At 40.2% G+C, this 21399-nt stretch overlaps 1 protein-coding gene across 1 annotated transcript in view; it reads left to right on the top strand.

Moving 5' to 3' along the window:
- The window catches only part of PLB1 (phospholipase B1), a 118036-nt gene that overhangs the window by 16049 nt on the left and 80588 nt on the right, over nucleotides 1-21399 (top strand). The window contains exons 11-16 of the mRNA XM_039337052.1: nucleotides 1194-1256; nucleotides 2476-2558; nucleotides 9749-9827; nucleotides 10397-10501; nucleotides 15486-15581; nucleotides 17822-17890. Coding sequence (XP_039192986.1) covers nucleotides 1194-1256; nucleotides 2476-2558; nucleotides 9749-9827; nucleotides 10397-10501; nucleotides 15486-15581; nucleotides 17822-17890 — 495 coding nt within the window. The remainder of the gene's footprint in view (nucleotides 1-1193; nucleotides 1257-2475; nucleotides 2559-9748; nucleotides 9828-10396; nucleotides 10502-15485; nucleotides 15582-17821; nucleotides 17891-21399) is intronic.

Below are 21399 nucleotides of genomic sequence, written 5' to 3'. Positions count from 1 at the left end.
GCCTGTAAAAAAAAGGCTGGAATTTTGATTATATGGCCATGGCTGCTATATTGACTATTTTGACCACTCTAGACAGGGGCATCTTCAGTATCTCACTGCTTTTATCTGAATGATAAATCCTGCACAGCTCATGCAAAATTGCAATGCTTGTAAAAATAAGAATGGCTTTATTGCACTGCTATGAGACTGATTTTCCTTCCCAAATAATACTTTATTTTTCCTTTAGTGGTATATTGCCCCATAATAATTTGTATTATTACAAATAAGTCATTTTCCTAAGGGATACGTGTTCTTCTCTTGAAGATTTAATCAAGTATCTATAAATCAAAATATAGTAAACATTCTTAAATATGTGTATAATAACAGTTATTCACCTCCCACATTTTCTAAAATGCTAGGAATACCTCAATAACTTAATATGGAAAAGTCATTTTATTTATGCTTGCAGTCAGATAAAGTACCAGATAAGTAGCATTGATATCACAGTGTTGAAATTCACTAACAAATGATTTTCAGCAGTATATTTGGGAGTTTTATATTTGGGATTTCAAAAAAATGAATAATGTATTAATGATATATAAAATATGTCTAAACTTAAAATGCCTACTTAGTCCTTAAATTCTTTTACACTATTTGCTTTGGTCCACTTCTGATGGTCTCATTGCACCTTTGTCACGGCCCTGAAATTCATTTTTAATTAAAAAAATTATTATGCCAAGTCATGAAAAGATTGGCTCTCTGTCTAATCTAAAAACAAGTACGACTTCACTGGACATTAGTAAGCTCAATCACAAGCCTTGGAAAGGATATACGGTTTTTCTCTTCACAAATATATATTAAAATTATTTCAAAACATGATAATTTAGCACAAGAAATTCTAACAGAGTCCCTGTAAAAAGTATTTGCCCCAGTTAAAATTAGGGTTTAGTTCTAAAATTATTGAATACAGATTATTTAATGCAGGAAAGGAGATGGTTAATCCATAACCATCTTTTTATTGATTAAATTAAGAGGGTATCATAGTTAGAAATGGAGGATTCCCATTCTTTTCGAGATATATTTACTTGAGATTCCTTTCCAAGCTGGTGAAATAAGAGATATGGAAGGCAGGCATTATTCTGAAGTGTTTGACTTGGAATGAAAAAAGATTGCTTTCTTGACCATTTCCTCATATAAATTTTTATTTTGAACAGGACATTTCCCGACTCAACAACATAAAGAAATTTGAAAGAGTATTGGATTTTTTATACAGAGAAGTATGAACATTTTCCCAGATTCAATAATTTTGAAACACTGGAGTTATTCATATAGACTTATGTATAGCCTATGCTTATGCATGTATCTGCGACAGCCAGTGTAATATAGTAGTTAAGGGAATAGGGAGACCCAGTTTTCTTTTAGGCATGGAAGGCAGCTGGGTGATTTTGGGCTAGATTGAAAAGTTGAAAAATACTTATCAATTTTGGGCCAGCAAAATAGAATATGGTCTATAACTTTCAGTCCAAGGACTTTCATCCTATAATGGATTGATTCAGGCTGTTATTATTACTACTATTATTAGTAACCCTATACACACAAATATATACAGACCTACAGATATTCTACCTACTGTTATATTTGTCCCAGGATGGTTTATAATGTAACAATAAATATTTAGCTCAAATTATTGAACATGAATTATTGCTATTTTTACAATAAAAAACTGTAAAAATAGTAGTATTTATAATAAATATGTTGCCCACACATAACATCCCTTATGGGAAAATGTCTGGTTGCCTAATTTATTCACATTGAATTACAAAGGCAGTTCTTTTTCCAATGTTTCAATGAGGTTAAATGCACATATATTGGTGTGCACGGAACATCCTTCCCCTTACTGTAGGTTGGGGAAAGTTGTTTTAGAGTTCAAGGAAAGGGAATAGGATCCAGCTCAACGTCATACACCTTTCTCATTACTCTCATACATCAGCCCTGTTGCATCTAGTTTTGCATGCGGATAATTGCTGTTAATATTATTTTACAATTCAAAAAGCTTACAGTTTCAGTACTGTTTGTGTACAGTTATGCCCCTACATAAATGGCATGTTTAACCTAGATACTCACTTGATTGACAATGCACTAAACTCACACTAATCAAATAGGTTGGGTGTATGCATCCTGCTCAGAAACCTAATCAAGCATAATACTAAACAACCTGAGCATTGGGGTGAATATACAGTATTTGATAGGTTTTCATCTGATTCAGATAAATTGTTATATGAATACTGCCTCTCCAGTTATTCTTTCATAGACTAAATCAGCATCCACTGTCTCAGTGAAGCTTTTTTTACCATTCCCTTTCATCCTGAAATAGTGAGTAAGGTTGTGAAGCCACAAAAGTTTACATTATAAACAGTAAAGATTGGTGATAGAAAGCCTTTTCTGAATTAGGAAACTATTGCAGTAATTCATTTGGCTATTCTTCTATCACTGCAGGTTCCTAAAGTCTTTGTAAATCTGGTGGATTTTACATTGCTCCCAATCTCAACTCTCTCAAACACAGGTCGGAATAATGTCAGGTAACCCAAATTTCTCCTATTGATAGATTGAGACAGTTTTCATCTTCCATTTTAGATTGTATTGTTTTCTTTATTTCCCCCCCTCCAAGTGGTTTATTCCAAAAATGCTCTATATGGTTTGGCAAATCACTTGTGAGTTAGGCTCTGCTTGTAAAAGTTTTTACTTGGGGCCATTTTGCCCATTTCTGTATTATCTTGACATGTACCATTTGTGCATGTTAGTAGCTGAGTCTTCCCTAGTATGATACCACACACAAACACACAACCTAATCTTTCAATTTCCCAAATTTCCAATATGCATCTTGAGGATTACTGCCCTATTTGAATGATAACTGCATGTTTTTGGTGTATTTATTTATATTACAGCATTTTTAACCCCCACCCCATCCCCACCAGTCCCAAAAGACTAGGCAGCAACTTATGGCCATTGGAGCCTGTGGAGTGACAAAGTAGGTCTCTGGAGAGGTTGGTGGTGGAATAGTTTTCTATTGAATGAAATACTATTGAATGAAATACTTCCTTTACTCTCTATGGATTTCTCTTAAGCTTAGGTCACTCTAGAACAGGGGTCCCCAACCCCTGGTCCATGGACCGGCACTGCCTCTGCAGCATGCCAGCAACAGGTCTATGCAAACAAGCAAAACCCCACCCACAGGATGCAGGCAGCATGAGAAACCACGCCTCCTCTGGTCTGCTGAAAAACCTTTCTCCGTGGAACAGGTCCCTGGTGCCCAAAAGGTTGGGAGCTGCTGCTCCAGAACACCCTGCAAGGGGCACTCCAGCTTGACAGATTGTCACTCCCTTCTTAGCAGTCCAAATAAAGGATCCATGGAGAAATTGACAAGATTCTTTGCCTTTTCCTTCCCTTCTGTATCTTTTCATGAGGAATAGCTGTTAATAGATTTTTGCTGGTACAAGATCTATTCCTTCTCCTTGCTCCTTTTTCTCAGCATTACAAAGTTGAAGGGTTTGAAATCAATCCCAGATTGTTTTCAAATTGCTTTTGAAGTATCAAGGAGTAGATGCCATAAGCAAGAACTTTTAAAAATGTATCTTGGCACTCATCTTCTCCTCCCCTCCCACTTGCCTCAAAGAGTACATTGCATTTATATATGTAATGAAACAAAAGGAAACAAGAATATATTGCATTTATACATGTGAATAAACACAAGAAACTTGACTTGGATTTACTAGATATCAAAGGAGCTCAGGTGAGACAAGTCTCATAACCTGTAAATTGACATTTGTTGTGCATGATGATGCAATTTCTTATGTGTACTTAATATAGCTCAATGGAACATTTTTATCAATTTTTGAGCATCTTGGCATTTGGGAATCTCAGGACTTTATCTGTAAATAAATATAGAGGAGATAATACTAACAGATGAACTTTTATCAAGGAGTTATCAAGCCAGAAAATAATACCAACCTTTTAAAGAGGAAAAGTATTGATATGCAAAATGTTATGTCCCGAGCCTTTGCAAACGGCTCGGGCGTTTGCAGGCAGTCCCGGGCAGGTGCAAAGCTGCCCGGGACCAGACAGGCTGTCGCCAGCGCCGTGCGCATGCGCGGGTGCTGGCGCGGGAAAAGTAACCCATTTACCCGGGAGTTGCCTATATAAGGGGCTGCGAGGCGTTTGGGCTGAGCTGAAGCCATCTTCCTGTAAGCTGAACGCTGAATAAAAGAACCTGAGGACTCCAGCTGCTTCTCGTGTCTGTTTTCCCGCCAAGGACGCAACACTGGCGACGAGGTGGGATGCCTTGCACTACCTGGAAAGGAAAAAGTGTAAGCTTACCCAAGGAGTCCTGAGCGGCGGAAGAGGAACGGTGTTGACTCAGCAGCTGCCCGCCAATCCAGTGCGCATTCGGGGGTAGGCTGGCTGATAGACCCGTCTCCTGAAGATCCGAAGATGGCGAAAATCGGAAGGCTTGCGGAATTCGACGTCTCACATCCAGAGCGGTGGGAGTCCTACGTATCCAGAATGGAGAACTACTTCAAGGCAAACCAAGTGAGGGAAGATAGCTTGAAGGCTGCCACCCTGCTTTGCGCTTGCGGCCAAGACGCCTTCGAAATCGCAGAAAACCTTGCAGCACCTGTTCCAGTAGAGTCTGTAAGCTACGCAGACCTGAAGAAGCTGCTGAAGGACCACTTTCACCCCAAGGTGTCCGTTATCTCATGGCGCCACACCTTCGAGCAGAGGGATCAACGGTCCGGTGAGTCAGTCAAGGAATACATCGCCGCGTTACGGAAGGCCGCCAAGCCCTGCGAGTTCAAGGACCTCGAGGAACGACTGAGGGACCGATTCGTGTGCGGGTTGAGGCATCGAGAGCTACAACAGAGACTTTTCGCTAAGGAAGAATTATCCTTCCAAGACGCTTTAAGGGAAGCCACCGCGGAAGAAGCAGCAGGCGGCGCCGTCAAGAACATGCGGCCGATCAGAAGCAGTGCAGAGGGTGCGTCCGTGCACCAAGAAGACGTCCGACGAAACTCCGAGGAGGATCCGGACGAAGAAGTCGACCGTCTACACCCCGCGAAGGGAGAAAATCAGAAGGAAAGCTCTTCAGCTCCGCTCAAGTGCATCGGCTGTGGAGGTCGCCACAGGAGAACCGACTGCAAGTTCCGCTCCGCTACCTGCCGGGCATGCGGCAAACAAGGGCACATTGCAGCTGTGTGTCTGGGCCGACGAAAGGCACAACCTCAAGAAGAACGCCTGAAGGGTACCAGAGTCCCCAGCCAGAATAGGGTAGGTTTTTGCGCTTCGCGTAGAAACATTTGTAGGACAGGCACACACAAGCCCATGAAGAAAAAGCTGTCACTCAACGTGAAGCTACAAGGGGTTCCATTATCTATGGAACTAGACACAGGGTCTGCCCTTTCCATCATTTCATTGCATACATTTAGGAAGATTTGTTCCAGTAGTGGGACTAAGGCCAAGTTAAGGCCTTCTGATATTGTATTAACTGATTTTCAGAACTCAAGAGTGTGTGTTAAGGGGGAGGCCACCCTTAACGTGCAATACAAGAGTTTTGAAGGTCCACTAGACTTGTTAGTAGTAGGGGGTGAAAGAACGAGTCTCATAGGACTCGATTGGTTTGAGGCCCTGGGGATACACGTCACAGGACTCAACAGCTTACAAACACTCGACCTACAGGAAGTCTGCAAGGAATTTGCAGATGTTTTCAGCCCCCAGCTGGGCACATTCAAAGGACCACCTGTGTCCTTAAAGCTAGACCCCACTGTCACTCCCATTAGGATTAAAGCAAGAAGGGTCCCTTTTGCTTTAAAAAGTAAGATTGACACTGAATTAGACAAACTAATCCAACAAGGAATCCTAGAACCTGTTGATTCCAGCCCATGGGAGACCCCCATTGTCACGCCTCTAAAGGCAAATGGGGACATTCGCATTTGTGCTGATTACAAATGCACACTCAATAAGGCATTGCAGCAACATGCCTATCCTGTTCCTGTGGTCAGTCACATCCTGGCCTCTCTCAAGGGGGGCGTGTTTTTGCAAAGCTTGACCTAGCTCAAGCATATCAACAGCTGCCTGTTGATGATGATGCTGCCATAGCTCAGACTATTGTGACCCACAGGGGAGCCTTTAAGGTAAAAAGGCTGCAGTTTGGAGTGAATGTCGCTCCTGGGATTTTCCAAAGCGTAATGGAAAACACACTACGAGGTATACCAGGGGTCTGCCCCTACTTTGACGATGTCTTGATTGCAGGAGACTCCACACACATTCTAGCTGAAAGGCTTAGGGCTGTCCTGTTAAGATTCAGGAAATCAGGCCTTAAGCTCAGAAAAGACAAATGCAAGATTGGGGTGCCTTCTACTGAATTTCTGGGATTCAAAATTGATGCTGCTGGGATTCATCCTGCTGAATCCAAACTAACTGCTATTTTAGAAGCACCCAGGCCAAAGTCTAAGGCCGAACTTCAGGCCTTCCTAGGCCTCCTGAATTTCTACAATTCTTTTCTTCCACATAAAGCTAGTGTAGCTGAGCCTCTTCACAGGCTACTAGACAAACAAGCTGTGTGGCTGTGGTCACAAGCACATGAGGCTTGCTTTAAAGAAGTCAAGGCCTTGCTCACTTCTAACAGTGTTCTTGCACATTTCAACGAGTCTCTTCCTGTGTGCATCGCTTGTGATGCATCCCCCTACGGGGTTGGAGCTGTCCTGAGTCACCTCAGGTCTGATGGAACTCAGGTTCCTATTGCATACTACTCCAGAACACTGTCTTCTGCCGAGCGCAACTACGCTCAGATAGACAGGGAGGCTCTGGCTGTTGTTGCTGGAATTAAAAAATTCCACGATTTTCTATATGGCAGGCATTTCACGGTCTTCACTGACCATAAGCCTCTGCTGGGACTGTTTACCACACGTAAGCAGACTCCCCACATCATTTCCCCTAGAATGCTTAGGTGGTCTATTTTTTTGTCTGCATATGATTTTTCATTACTCCACAAGCCTGGGAAAGAAATGGGCCATGCTGATGGCCTCAGTAGGTTGCCTCTGCCAGTAGTAGAAGCTGACCCCGCGCCAGCTGTCAACATTCTATCAATCCAAGCCTTGCCCGAGCTTCCTCTTAGTGCCAGGGATGTTACCGCTGAAACAGGTACAGATCACACACTTTCACGTGTCCGCTCCTGGGTCCTGTCCGGGTGGCCTGAGCACTGCCCTAGTCCTGAGTTTCAGAGTTTCTGGTCCAAAAGGAACGAATTGTCCCTTTCTCAGGGTTGTTTGCTTTGGGGAAACAGAGTTGTCATTCCCACCTCAATGAGGACTAGGGTCTTAGAATCCCTCCACGAGGGTCATCCTGGCATTGTTCGTATGAAGGCTCTTGCACGCAGCCACTTGTGGTGGCCTGCTTTAGATAAAGATATTGAGGCTAAGGTACACGCATGCCACATGTGCCAACGATCTCGCCCAGAGATGCCCCAAGCTCCTGTGCATAAATGGGAGGAAACACAGTCCCCATGGTCTAGGGTGCACATTGACTACGCTGGGCCCTTTCAGGGCCAGTTCTTCTTGGTCCTTGTTGACAGCCATTCAAAATGGCTTGAGGTTGTGCCTGTCTCGACCCACCACCACTGCAAAGACTATTCAGGTACTGAGGGGGATTTTTGCTGCACACGGGCTGCCAGATGTCATTGTGTCTGACAACGGCCCTCAATTCACCTCCTCCGAATTCCAAGCTTTCTTACAGGCAAACCTGATTCGTCATGCCACATCTGCGCCCTTTCACCCTTCCACCAACGGTATGGCTGAACGCATGGTGCGCATCGCAAAGGACGCCTTGAAGAGACTCACCTACGGGGACTGGCATCACAGGTTGGCTGACTTTCTCCTTTCTTATCGCACCACACCGTCCACTTCTACAGGGAGAAGTCCAGCTGAACTTCGTTGGGGGCGCCAACTTACTACGAGACTTGACCGGTTGCATCCGGACAGACTGCCTTCATCTACCTCACATCCTAGGGCACCTAGACAACTACTTGTGGGTGCCCCGGTTTGGGCTCGCAATTACGGGCCTGGTCATACATGGGTCCCCGCTTCTGTGTCCAGGATCACAGGTCCTCTCTCCTACGAGGTTGCCCTGGACAACGGTCGTGTCCTGCGTCGGCACATCGACCAACTCCGCTCTAGGCGGGACTTTTCTGCTGAAACTCCTGGGTCTTTTCCAGGGGGGGAGGGGGACCCTTTGGAGCAAAGGGAAGGGCAAGAGTTACTGCCCATCTCCACTGAGGGAGCCACAAACGGCCCGTCCCAAGATTCCGCAATTGCTCCGAAAAGGAAGTCATGGAGCTTACCCACACAACAGGCACTCACGCCTACTCCAGCCAGGGAGTCACCCCGGGGGCATACTCACTTTCCACACACATCACACAGCACTCCAGTCACGGAGGATACCCGGGGGCATCCCAACAAATCATTCCCCGCAAGAGAGCTGGCACACAATCCCCAAAGTTGGCCTGACCTTACCCCAAATCCTACAGAGGGTCAAACATACACAGAGCTAGTCGAGGAACCAAGTCCCGACTACAACACCCCTAGCACAAATCAGGGGACACCTGAGTTTTGGGAGAGTACAGAAACCCACATGAGCCCAAACACAGAATGGGGTTCAGGGAATGGACAGCCTCCTGACAGGTCTTGGACTGACCTAGGAGGTCCTACAGAGACGCCCAGCAGCGGCTATCACTTCAAGGGGCCTGAGGGTCTACAGCTAGGCAGGTCAACCAGGTCACAAAGCAACAGAAGCCCTGGCCTGACGAGCCCGGTGGGCAAGCAAGCAGGCCAGGCATCGGGGCACAGTCCTTGGAAGACACCAGGGCACAATAGAGAGAACAGGCTCACGCCTCCCTCCAGTCAGGGGACTTATGCCAGTAACCCACAGCTAAGAAGGTCACAGAGAGCAAAGAAATCTCCCAAGTACCTAGAAGACTACATAACATTGCTGGCAAGGCAAAGGCCAGTAAACAGTGGGAGCACTGGGGAGCAAAATGTTATATAAAATAAATGCTGTATGTTGGTAGTAGTTTTAGCCCGGGGGAAAGGGGTGTTATGTCCCGAGCCTTTGCAAACGGCTCGGGCGTTTGCAGGCAGTCCCGGGCAGGTGCAAAGCTGCCCGGGACCAGACAGGCTGTCGCCAGCGCCGTGCGCATGCGCGGGTGCTGGCGCGGGAAAAGTAACCCATTTACCCGGGAGTTGCCTATATAAGGGGCTGCGAGGCGTTTGGGCTGAGCTGAAGCCATCTTCCTGTAAGCTGAACGCTGAATAAAAGAACCTGAGGACTCCAGCTGCTTCTCGTGTCTGTTTTCCCGCCAAGGACGCAACACAAAATATTTTGAATTTGAAATGTTTTGAGCTTGAAGCTTCCTATTTCAACTTAAAATCAGTTGTTCTGAACTTCCTAGATGTGTTTCCATTCTGTTCCCAAATTCTGGAAGTGTTGCAAGTTGAACAGCTTTTTGAATAATTGATTGGAATGACTGAAACAGGACTGGAATATTTCCAAGAATATTTTGAGCTTGAGATAGTTTAAATTTTGCAAAGGAAAAGATAGATTAGTTAGTTATGCCAAGAAACTGTCTTCTTCCTTTACTAGATTTCAAGAAATTTCAAGTTTTAAATGGAGATTTTATGGCCTTCTATATTTTTTACTTTGTTTTCCTATTGATATATTCTAGGAATATAGTTCCTAATTCATGCATTTGTTTCAAAGACTGTTCCAAATTGGATGAATCTGTACGAAAATGGGTGTATCAGGTGAGTAATATACTGGGTTTAGTGAAAAGAGAATTTGCCTCTAGTTGTATATTACAAATAGACAAGTTGTTTTTAGTGTTTCATATCCCTTTCACATGGTATCATCCACTTCTACCAAGGAATCTATCATGACCAGTTTGAGAGTGTTTGGAACAAGATGTCACAAGACCACCCTCATTATAATCAGTTTCCAAACTGATGAAATATATGAAATCTGCTGCTAAATATGTCTGATTAGTTAGAGATGGCAAGAGCATCACTGGGATATCCTCATTTCTGAAATGCCTCCAGGATATGGAAAGTCGTGTGAAATCCAATTGTCTTACTAGGCTTATGCCTTTCTTAAGAAAATGGATTTGTGGTAAATGTTTCATAGCCACTGGGGCATTTTTATGGTTATTTAAAGTAGATTATTTTTCCTATTTTATTTATATTTTGACTATGTACTTTTGTTGTTCATATTTATTAGGTATAATAAATTGATTTTACTTAAATCAGGGAGAAATGTATATATTGCAATGAATTCTGTGTAGTTTAAAAAAAAGTGTTTTTGTTATCTCTTTCTATAGGATGCTTTGGAAAAGTTACTGGCATCTGAAAAGTATGCCCTAAGGAGAGATTTCACTGTGGGTCTCCAAATTTCATTTGAGGAAGTAAATATGCCACTTGCAACCGTAAGAAATACAACTCTCTTATTCTTTCTGGGCTTTCTTTTCTTTTCTTTTTTTCTTGTTTTTTATTTTGTGTGTATGTTTTTGAGTCAGTATTGATTCCTGGCAACCGTGGTTTTCTTGGTAGGATTTCAAAGGTGGTTTGCCATTGCTTTATCCTAGGGCTGAGAGACTATGACTGGCCCAAGGTCATCCTGCTGACTTTGTACTTAAGGTTGGACTAGCATTCACAATCTCTCAGTTTCTAGCCTGGTGCAGCACTCAGCAAATGGGGTATAAAAGATGAGGTTTTTCTCCCCCTTTCCTCTGTCTCTGCAGTAGGTGCCATCTTTACACTCAGTGCCCTGCCTTGCACCTTTCTGCTGCCTGCCCGGCCTTGTGCAGTCTGATTGTTCAGGAGTCTATGCAGTGTTGGCTCAGCCAGGAAGAGAGTGAGTGGAGCAGGCATCAAGGAATGATAGGGCTAGGAGCTGGTGGGCAGAGCACAGGGAAGAAGTAGTGTGGAGAGAGCCTCTGCCAAGCCTCCCTTTCCTAGCAATCAGGGCAGCTATATTGCTGCTACTGCTCAGAGTCACTATGGTCCTGGGCTTCTGCAGGCCAAACTCTACTACTTATGAACACCAATTATTGTTTCATGTCAGAGGAGTTATAAAAGGGGAGGAAAGTTAGATTAACCATCAGGAGTGGCTTTGGGATTTGTCAGACATGGCTAGCTAAATATTATTCTCTGGGGTTCAACTCCTCACCTCTAGGAATTGGGTTCGCAGATCTTTGCCCTTTAGAGCAATAGCAATAGCAAAAACTTATATATCACATCATAGTGCTTTACAAATCAAACAGGTGGTAAGGAAGTAGGGGAACTCAGGCACCACACAGGTTATGTAGAAAGTAAACACAGGGTCAGTCATAATGTCTGACTCAAATGTCTATACACCAATGCACAGAGTATAAGCAATAAACAGAGTGAACTAGAAATTCAGGTAAATGAGGGCAGATATGATATTGTTGCCCTTACAGAAACTTGAGGGATGAAACCCACAAATGGAACACACAGCTAGCGGGATTTAAATTATTTAAAAGAAACAGACCAAATAAAATAGGAGATGGAATTGCACTATATATAAGAAATAACTACATTTCTACAGAAAAATAGCACAATGATGGAAACTGTCTTGAATGTATTTGGGTCAATATAAAAAAAGGGGGGGGGATTGATATTGCCATAGGTGCAAACTATAGGCCATCCAATCAAACAAAGGAAATAAGTGAACTTTTTGCTAGTCAGTTAAATAAGGTACATAGGAAGCACATCACAATAGTAATGGGGGACTTTAATTACCCTGACATCAACTGGGAGACAAACTGTGCACCAAGTGGAAGATCAAATAGATTCCTGACAAACCTAGCAGACAACTTTGTCTCTGAAAAAATAGAGAAGGGAACTAGGGGATCAGACATATTGGACTTAATTGTCACTAACAGAGATGAAATGATAGAAGGTGGAGGGGAGTGATCATGCAATATTGGAATTCAGCATTATGCAAGCACAAGCAATAGATCCTAGTCAAACTAGAGTCTTGGACTTTAAGAGAGCTAATTTCAATAAACTTAGGGAGAGCTTGGAAAGGATTCCATGGATGAGAATCCTCAAAGGGAAAACAACTTAAGAAACTCGGGAAATTTTGAAAAGTGAGATTATAAAAGCTCAGTCTAGCACAATACCAATGAAGAAGAAAAATACCAGGTCTCAAAAGAAACCAGCACGGCTGCATAAAGAACTCTCAGATAAATTGAAAGACAAAAAGGACAAGTATAAAAAGTGGAAAGAGGGGCACATAACTAAGGCAGAATATCAGCAAATAGCCTGAATCTGCAAAGATGAAGTGAGGAAAACTAAGGATCAAAATGAATTAAGGCTTATAACAAAAGTGAAAAATAACAAAGCTTCTTTCAACATGTAAAAAACAAGAAAAAAGTTAAGGAAATGATTGGTCCATTAGTGGGAGAAAGTGGCAAGAAGGTGACAATCAACAGGGAGAAAGCAGAACTACTTAACTCATTTTTGCATCCGTGTTTACACAAAGGGAAGAAACAGTCCAACCTATCAAAAATAGTATCATAAAAAACAGATTAGAAACACAAGTTAAAATAGGCAAGAAAATGGTAAGTCAGCATCTGTCCACCTAGACAAGTTCAAATCACCAAGACCATATGGATTATACCCCAAGGTTCTGAAGGAACCGGCAGATGTGATCTCAGAACCACTGAACTATATTTTTCAAAGATCCTGGAGCACTGGCGAACTACCAGAGGACTGGAAAAGAGCTGATATAGTTCCCATATTCAAAAAAGAAAAAAAATGATCCAGGAAACTATAGGCCTATCAGCCTGACCTCAATACCTGGGAAGATTCTGGAAAAAATAATCAAGCAGCTAATCAGTGAACACCTAGAAGCAAACAAAGTCATAACCAAAAGCCAGCATGAGTTTGTCAAAAACAGATCATGCCAGATAAATCTTATTGCATTCTTTGACCAGGTGACAAAATTAGTGGACTAGAGGAATGCTGTGGATATATTTTACTTGGGCTTCAGTAAGCCATTTGATAAAGTAGACTACAACCTTCTATTTGGTAAGATAGAAAAATGTATGTTAGACAACATCACAACCAGATGGATTTGTAGCTGGCTGACCAGCCAGATTCAGTGTGTGGTCCTTAATGGAACTGCATCTACATGGAGGGAAGTGTCTAGTGGGGTGCCCCAGGGCTCTGTTTTGGGCCCTTCATCTTCATCAATGATTTGGATGAAGGGGTGGATGGGGAACTCATCAAATTTGCAGACACGAAGCTGGCAGGAATAGCCAACACTCCAGAAGACAGGCTTAAGATAAGAAGGATCTTGGCAGACTTGAACATTGGGCACTATCTAACAAAATGAAATTCAATGGTGAAAAAAGTAAGGTTCTACATTTAGGCAAGAAAAACCAAATGCACAGGTACAATATAGTTGATACCTTGCTGAACAGTAGTAATTGTGAGAAGGATCTTGGAGTCTTAGTGAACAATCACTTAAATATGAGCCAGCAGTATGCTGCAGCTACCAAAGTCAACCCAGTGCTAGGCTGCATTAACAGAGGGATAGAATCAAGATCACATGAAGTGTTAGTACTGTACCAGTTTATAACACCTTGGTAAAGCCACACTTGGAATACTGCATCCAGTTTTGGTCACCACGATGTAAAAAAGATGTTGAGACTCTAGAAAGAGTCCAGAGAAGAGCATCAAATATGATCAGAGAACTGGAGGCTAAAACATATAAAGGTTGCTGGAATTAGATATGTCTAGTTTAAAGAAGAGAAGGACTAGGGGGTGACATGATAGTATTGTTCCAATATCTCAGGGGTTGTCACAAACAAAGAAGAGAGAGTCAAGTTATTCTCCAAAGCACCTGAAGGTAGGACTAGAAACAATGGACAGTAACTAATCAAAGAGAGAAGCAACCTAGAACTAAGAAGAAATTTCCTGGCAGCACAATTAATCAGTGGAACAACCTGCCATAAGAAAGGCTGAGTGCCAAAGAATTGAGGCCTTTGAACTATGGTGCTGGAGAAGACTCCTGTGAGTCCTTTGGACTGCAAGACGTTCAAACCGGTCAGTCCTAGAAGAGATCAACCCTGACTGCTCTTTAGAAGGCCAGATCCTGAAGTTGAAACTCAAATACTTTGGCCACCTAATGAGAAGGAAGGACTCACTGGAGAAGGGCCTAATGCTGGGAAAGATTGAGGGCAATAGAAGAAGGGGACGACAGAGAATGAGATGGCTGGATGGAGTCACTGAAGCAGTAGGTGTGAACTTAAATGGACTCCAGAAGATGGTAGAGGACAGGAAGACCTGGAGGAACGTTGTCCATGGGGTCGCGATGGGTCGGACACGACTTCGCAATTAACAATAACAATAACAACAACAACCTGCCTCCAGAAGCTGTGAATGCTCCAACACTGGAAGGTTTTAAGAAGGGACTGAACAGCCATTTGTCTGAAATGGTATAGGGTTTCCTGCCTGAGCAGGAGGTTGGACTAGAAGACCTCCAAAGTCCTTCCAACTCATTATTATTATTATTATTTCCTATGTGCCAAGTTTTCAAAACTTTGCTGGGAGCACAATAGACATGGACATTGCAATCTTTTATGACTGCAAAAAAAAAAAAAGATACTAAAGGCTAGAAGAACATCCATTCTCCTTATGATGGACTAGAAAGCTTCTCTTTTCCAGATAAACAACAATGCTGATAGTTCTGCTGGAGGATTGTTTATAAGTTAAATATAGTTATTTTCCCATTTCTCTAGACAATTTAAATGTAATAATTTAATTGTAAAATGCAAAACACATGTAAGACTAATTTATGTAGTATATATGTGATATCATGTTTGTGGTTTTTTTAAAAATGTATGTTTTTTATATATATATATATATATATATATATATATATATATATATATATATATATATATATATATATATATATAGGTCTTTGGTTGTTCGGGTTTTCTCCCACGTAAAATTGGAAGTGTCTTGGCGACGTTTCGACGAAGTCCCATTCGTCATCTTCAGGCTGGTGCTTTCAGCTTCGTGCCTCGAGCAGCAATGTGATATAGGGTTTGCTGCACATTGCTGCTCGAGGCACGAAGCTGAAAGCACCAGCCTGAAGATGACGAATGGGACTTCGTCGAAACGTCGCCAAGACACTTCCAATTTTACGTGGGAGAAAACCCGAACAACCAAAGACCTACATACAAATACCGCGAAAACCTCAGAAAACATATATATATATATATATATATATATATATATATATATATATATATATATATATACATATACACAAACAAAAAGTACATGAGGTACTTGGGTTGGTTGGGGCGCCTGTTTTAAACTTTGAATGCAAAATTATTATTCAATTCTGCTCCATTCTTAATTATGTTGCAGGTTAATCATGATATTGATTATTCAATAAAGGAGATGCTACTGAACATCTCGGGAGAAAAAGATGCTGCTGTAGGAATAGAACTTTGGAACAATATGGTAAGAGACTTGAAAATAAATGAAAGACTTCACAGTGTTTTTCATTCTAAAAAAAAAATGGCAGTAGGAATGGGTATAGCACTTTTTTCACGACGAGGCTCTGAGATAGTGACTAATCAGTGGCATATATTGTCATGACTAACCAAGAATTTGAATTCAGGTGTCCATAAACCAAACTTATTGTTCTGACTACCTCATTAGGTATAACTTCTTCAGCCTGGTTTCTTTTCAATGCATTGACTTTCAACTCAACAGCCCCATAAAGCAGATATCAATGATTTCTGTTGTAACACATGAGCTCTAACTTTTCTTTTGGCCATGGACGTCCTTCATTTTAATGACCTCTTTTATCTGATATGATAGGATAAAAGTTAAAGTCTTGAATCAAGGTTGCAATCTTGGATGACAAGAGCTGCACTTAATTACCTTGACTGATCTCTCTTTTATCCATAAACACACATAATGATGTCAAAGTTCTTGTCTCAGCCCTCCATTTATTGCAAGTCAGATGCCCTGATAAAGGAACAAAGGTGGTATCCTAGATTATTAAATTTGCTTTTTTAAAAAAATCACTACATTTGAATTCTAATTCTAATTTAAAATCTGACATACATGTTACTTGAGCTGGAGAACAGGTTGTTGAATCTCCTTCTCCCCTTTTTTAAGCCCAATTTAAAAGTTTGCAATCTACCTGTTCCACTAATTTTTTTAAAAAACTTTATTGCTAAACGATAAACTCCACATTTTCCAAGTGGAAAATTTTCCATCTTCTGCTTATCTCCCCTTTTTAAGCCACTTTTCATTCTTCTTTTCATAATTCTTTAAAATTTCACCATGAGCATCTCTCTGGGAGTCTCTGTATCAGTAGTATTGCTCGAAAGATACTCTATAGCTGTCCCATCTGTGGTTAATACAATTATTGTGGTAAGAGAAAAGCCAGGGAGACATTACCCACAACATGTTATAAATGAAGCAAATTTTACAGACCTTGAAGCTGTCCTTGAACAATGCTGAAATAAGATGCAGAACACTAATTTAACATGGCCTAAGAACTGCTGTGTTTCACTATCCAGGTTCTCTTATTACCAGAAGAAAACATCAGAGGGTTTTTTTTCCTTTTGTGTAGTTTTCAAGGTTGTAATCCATACAAGTAAAATTTCTGATACTCCCAGAATTAAAAAAACAAAACAAAACCCACCATAAGAAAGATGACCTTATCTGGTCAGCATCTCTGACAAAGAGGCATGATGCTCCAGGGAAAACACTCTATAAGAAATATTTGTGAAGAGTTTCTTTTTCCTTTGTTATTTATTAAATTTCATTTATTTATTTATTACATTTTCCACCCCCGGCTCCCAGGAACAAATGGCTTGTTCTTTGAATATAGAACTTAATAGCAAAAAAAAAAAAAAAAGAAGAAGAAAGAAAGAAAGAAAGAAAGAAAGAAAGAAAGAAAGAAAAGAAAAGAAAATTATTTTATATTTCTCTATATTATTTCATAAAACTAGGGTTAACATGCATTTATGTTAGGACAATTTCAGTCAAGTGCTTCAGCTAAGAAATGCCTATTGCCTGTATCTTTTGTACTCAGGCTATATGTAAAGACCCACTTCAAAACCTCTTCCCAAGAAAGCAGAACTCTTGGAACGGTTTCATCCCAAAAGGAACTTTTATTACGAGAAGTTAACAGCAGGCACAGGAGACAGGATCTAAGGGTTTCCCACTCAAATCAATAGGTTAAAAAAGCAAAAAGCAAACCTCACCCCAATAGTTCATCTGGTCAGTTCAAACGGGCCAATCCCCAGGTGTTAGGTCCGCTGTGGGAACAGGGCTGATAAGACTGTGAAAGCCGTTCCCAAGGCTATGAAAATTTCCACAGCGAGAGATAAGCCATATGATGGAGGCACATTCCTTTCTCACCCCAGGTTGGCATCAAGGGGGAAACAGTTCAAAGAGCAAGCAGATAGAGGAAGTGGAGAGGATACATTGTAGCAGCTACAAGAAGAAGATACATAACAATTCCCTAAAGCTTCCCCCCTCCTCCCAGGAGTGTGGCAGAACCTGCAGAAGAGAAAAGAAAAGGCCGAACTAGCAAAAGTCCCCCCTCACCAAAGAAATGGGTTCTGACACTATTACTCTCATCATAGGGCTTACAAATCAGTTCTGCAAAGGAATAACTAGAGGACTGATCAACTGAGCAAACCTCACTTATGGGTTTTCTTTCTACTTTTTAATTTTAGTTGACCCCAGCTGGTCAGAAGAAGCCCTATCACTTCACAGAAGTACCTGAACCAAAGTGTCCTTCTCAGGTAAGAGAACAATATTTTCTACACACAGCTTTAATATTATCTCTTTTTCCAGAGAAATACTTTCTCTCACTGAAATGGGCAACCTGTGTGGCTTTCTAGTTGTGGCTCTCGAGTTGCTGTTGAACTAGAGCTTTTCCTATAACTCCAGCTGAGGTAGCTGATGACAAACACTATTTGATGTTTCTATTTCAGCAGCTCTTATAAGATTGCTTTCCACCTCTGCTTCATAACAAGATTTATATCTAGTACCTCCCAGATTGTAGATAACAGAAATTATTCTCCAACATATCTGAAGGACATCAAGTTCAGGAAAGCTGGTTAAAGAAGTTTAATAGCAATAGCAATAGCACTTAGACTTACTTTACAGCCCTCTCTAAGCAGTTTACATGAGTCAGCATATTGCATCCAACAATCTGGGTCCTCATTTTACCGACCTCGGAAGAATGGAAGCCTGAGTCAACTCTGAGCTGGTGAGAATCGAACTGCCAAACTGCTGACAGCAGAATTAGCCTGAAGTACTACATTCTAGCCACTGGGCCACTATGGTCCTTTAAAGTTTTTAAAATCTATATTCTACATATTGCAGATAATGTTAGATTGTAAGCCGCCCACAGTTACCCTGTAGTAAGATAAATTTTACAAATAAATAAAAACAAATAAAATGTTAGAAGAATTCATTATCTGTAAAATTCTCTAGGAATGAGCCCAATATGTATACCCAAAATGATATACAGATAAGATTTTGCTTCCCCCCCCCCCCATTTCACAGTGCACTATTCGCTAAAAAGAATGGCACTATACACATAAAACATAGAACAAAATATGTTATAAATGTATATTTAGAGGTATTTTTTTTAAAAAAAGTAAATCTGAATAGATTTGCATGTAATTTTAGTGTATTTTTAAATAAAAATCTAGGTTAAGGCAAAAACAGAACACAATGGACAAAACAACTCGAAAAGAGAGAGGGATGTACCTCTAAATTATGAGTACCTATTCTGTGACATAATTTCCTTTTTGGAACAAATAAATTGGTACATTGTATCCTTTGACCAGCATGACTTAATAATACTGCAATATAGTCCAAAAACTAATGAACAGTTATAATTAATCCTAAAGGTTAAAGGGAAGCAATAATTTTCAAGAAATATACCCCTTGCTGGGGAGCAATAACAGAAGACAAGGGTTATGTTTAAATCTTGATCCCATTTGATTGGCCACTGTGGTGATATGATGCTCTTTTGTTCTGTGAAAATACTCCATAGCAACCATTTTTAGCATAACAGTTCTGGAGCCATTTTGGACTAGCCATCCTCTACAGATAGTCCTCAATTTACAACCACAATTGAGCCAAAATTTCTATTGCTAAGTGAGATAGTTGTCAAGTGAGTTTTAGCCCATTTTATGACCTTTCTTGCCACAGTTCTTTTTTTAAACTTATTTTTAATTTTTAATTTTTTAAACCAACAAAACAAAACATAACACACATACACACACAGTATATACTCCTCCCCTTTTTTAAACAGCAATTTTGTAATGGTAATCTTCTATTATTTACATTTTCCCCCTTATTCTTCTTTAGAATATTTGTCCTTGTTGCCCCGTTGTTTCTTATTTGCATTTTTCTTCCTTCATACTATACTTCATACTAAGAATAATACATATTATTATTTCTATACATTATTATACACACATTTTCCACTTTTGACCTTTCCACATTTATTCTCCTCTATTATTTCTAGTCTCCAACCAGTCATACCACTTGTTCCATATTAGATAGTACTCTTGTCTTCCTTTTCTTTTATCTCTTTTGTTAATTTGTCCATCTCAGCACAGGCCAGGATTTTTCTTATCACTTCTTCCTCTGATGGTATATTCTCATTTTTCCAGAGCTATTCTTGCTGCCGTTGTTATATGTAGAATTAAGTATTGTATTTCTTTACTATATTTTCTGTTTAAAATACCCAACAAAATGATCTCTGGTTTCCAGTCTACGGGTTGGTCTATTATTTCTTCAATCCATCTTCTTATTTTAGTCTAGTATTTTTTCACAACTGGGCATGTCCATCATAAATGATAATATGTTCCATGTACTTTTTTTACATTTCCAATATGTTGGCGAATTGTTCTGGAACATCTTGGCAAGCTTTGCTGGTGGAAGATGCCATCTGTAATACATCTTCAACTGGTTTTCCTTGAATGCCGCTGACATAGTCAATTTTATGTTTATTTCCCATATTTTTTCCCATTTCTCCAATTCTATATTATATCCAAATTTTTTTGCCCATCTAATCATTGTGTCTTTGACAACCTCGTCTTCCATTTTATATCTCAATAGGTATTTGTATAAATTGCTAATTAATTTTATTTCTGTTCCATGTATAATTTTATCCAATTCTTGCGGCTCTTTTTGTATTTTATATAATTTTTTGTCCTCTGTATATTTAGATTGAATTTGTGTAAATGTCCACCAGTCAATCTCTCTGCCTATATCTTGTTCCAATTCTTGTTTTGTTTTCAGATTTCCCTGTTCATTTACTAATTCCTTGTATCTAATTATCTTATTTATATCCAGTAGGTTTGGGTATTTCAGAGCTTCTGTTGGGGATAACCACATTGGAATTCTTATATAATGTTTTTGTTTTATTTTTCCCAAGTCTGTAGCAATGCATTCCTAACTATGTGTCTTTGAAAGTATCTGTGTATTTTATATTTTTCATCCCATAGGAATGCATGCCATCCTACTTGCAAGTCATGTCCTTCTATTGTTAAAACTCTAGTATTTTTCAAATCCATCCAATCTTTTAGCCAAGTTAAGCTCAATGCTTGGTAGTATATTTCCCACTCTTGTAACATCAATCCCCCTTTATCTTTCATATCTTGCAAGAGTTTTAATTTAATCCTGGTTTTTTTCCTTTGCCATATAAATTTAGTGACCAATTTATTTAATTCTTGAAAGAATGTTTTCCCTAATTTTATTGGAATAACTTGGAACAGAAATAATATTTTTGGCAATATATTCATTTTGACCGTAGCAGTCTTCCTAAAAATGAAATTTGCAGATTTTCCCAATTTTCTAAATTTTTTTTATCTGGTGTAATATTTTATCATAATTGTCCTCCTTAATCAAGGAACATTTCACTGTAAGCCAGATCCCTAAATATTTTATTTTCTTGGTTATACTTATCTTTGTTTTATCTTCCAGTTCACTTTCCTGTGCCTTTGTAAGATTTTTGGTTATTAATTTGGATTTATTCTTATTAATCTTAAGTCCAGCTACCTCACCAAATTCTTCTATTTTTTGAATCAATTTAAAGCCAGTTTCTAATGGATCTTCCAAAATAAATACCAAATCATCAGCAAAGGCCTGGACCTTATATTCTTCCTTCTTAATTTTTAAACCCTTTATTTCTTGGTCCTCTCTGATTTTTGTCAGGAGTGTTTCTAATGATAAAATAAATAGAAGAGGGGAAAGTGGGCATCCTTGTCTTACTTCCTTGTCTCTTTCT

The sequence above is a fragment of the Crotalus tigris genome, unplaced genomic scaffold (assembly GCF_016545835.1).
Source record: "Crotalus tigris isolate CLP2741 ecotype Arizona unplaced genomic scaffold, ASM1654583v1 scf7180000017668.6805642782:7212621, whole genome shotgun sequence".
NCBI lineage: Eukaryota > Metazoa > Chordata > Lepidosauria > Squamata > Viperidae > Crotalus > Crotalus tigris.
The sequence above is the reverse complement of the archived record's forward strand: the minus strand, read 5'-3'. Positions and strand labels throughout refer to the sequence as shown.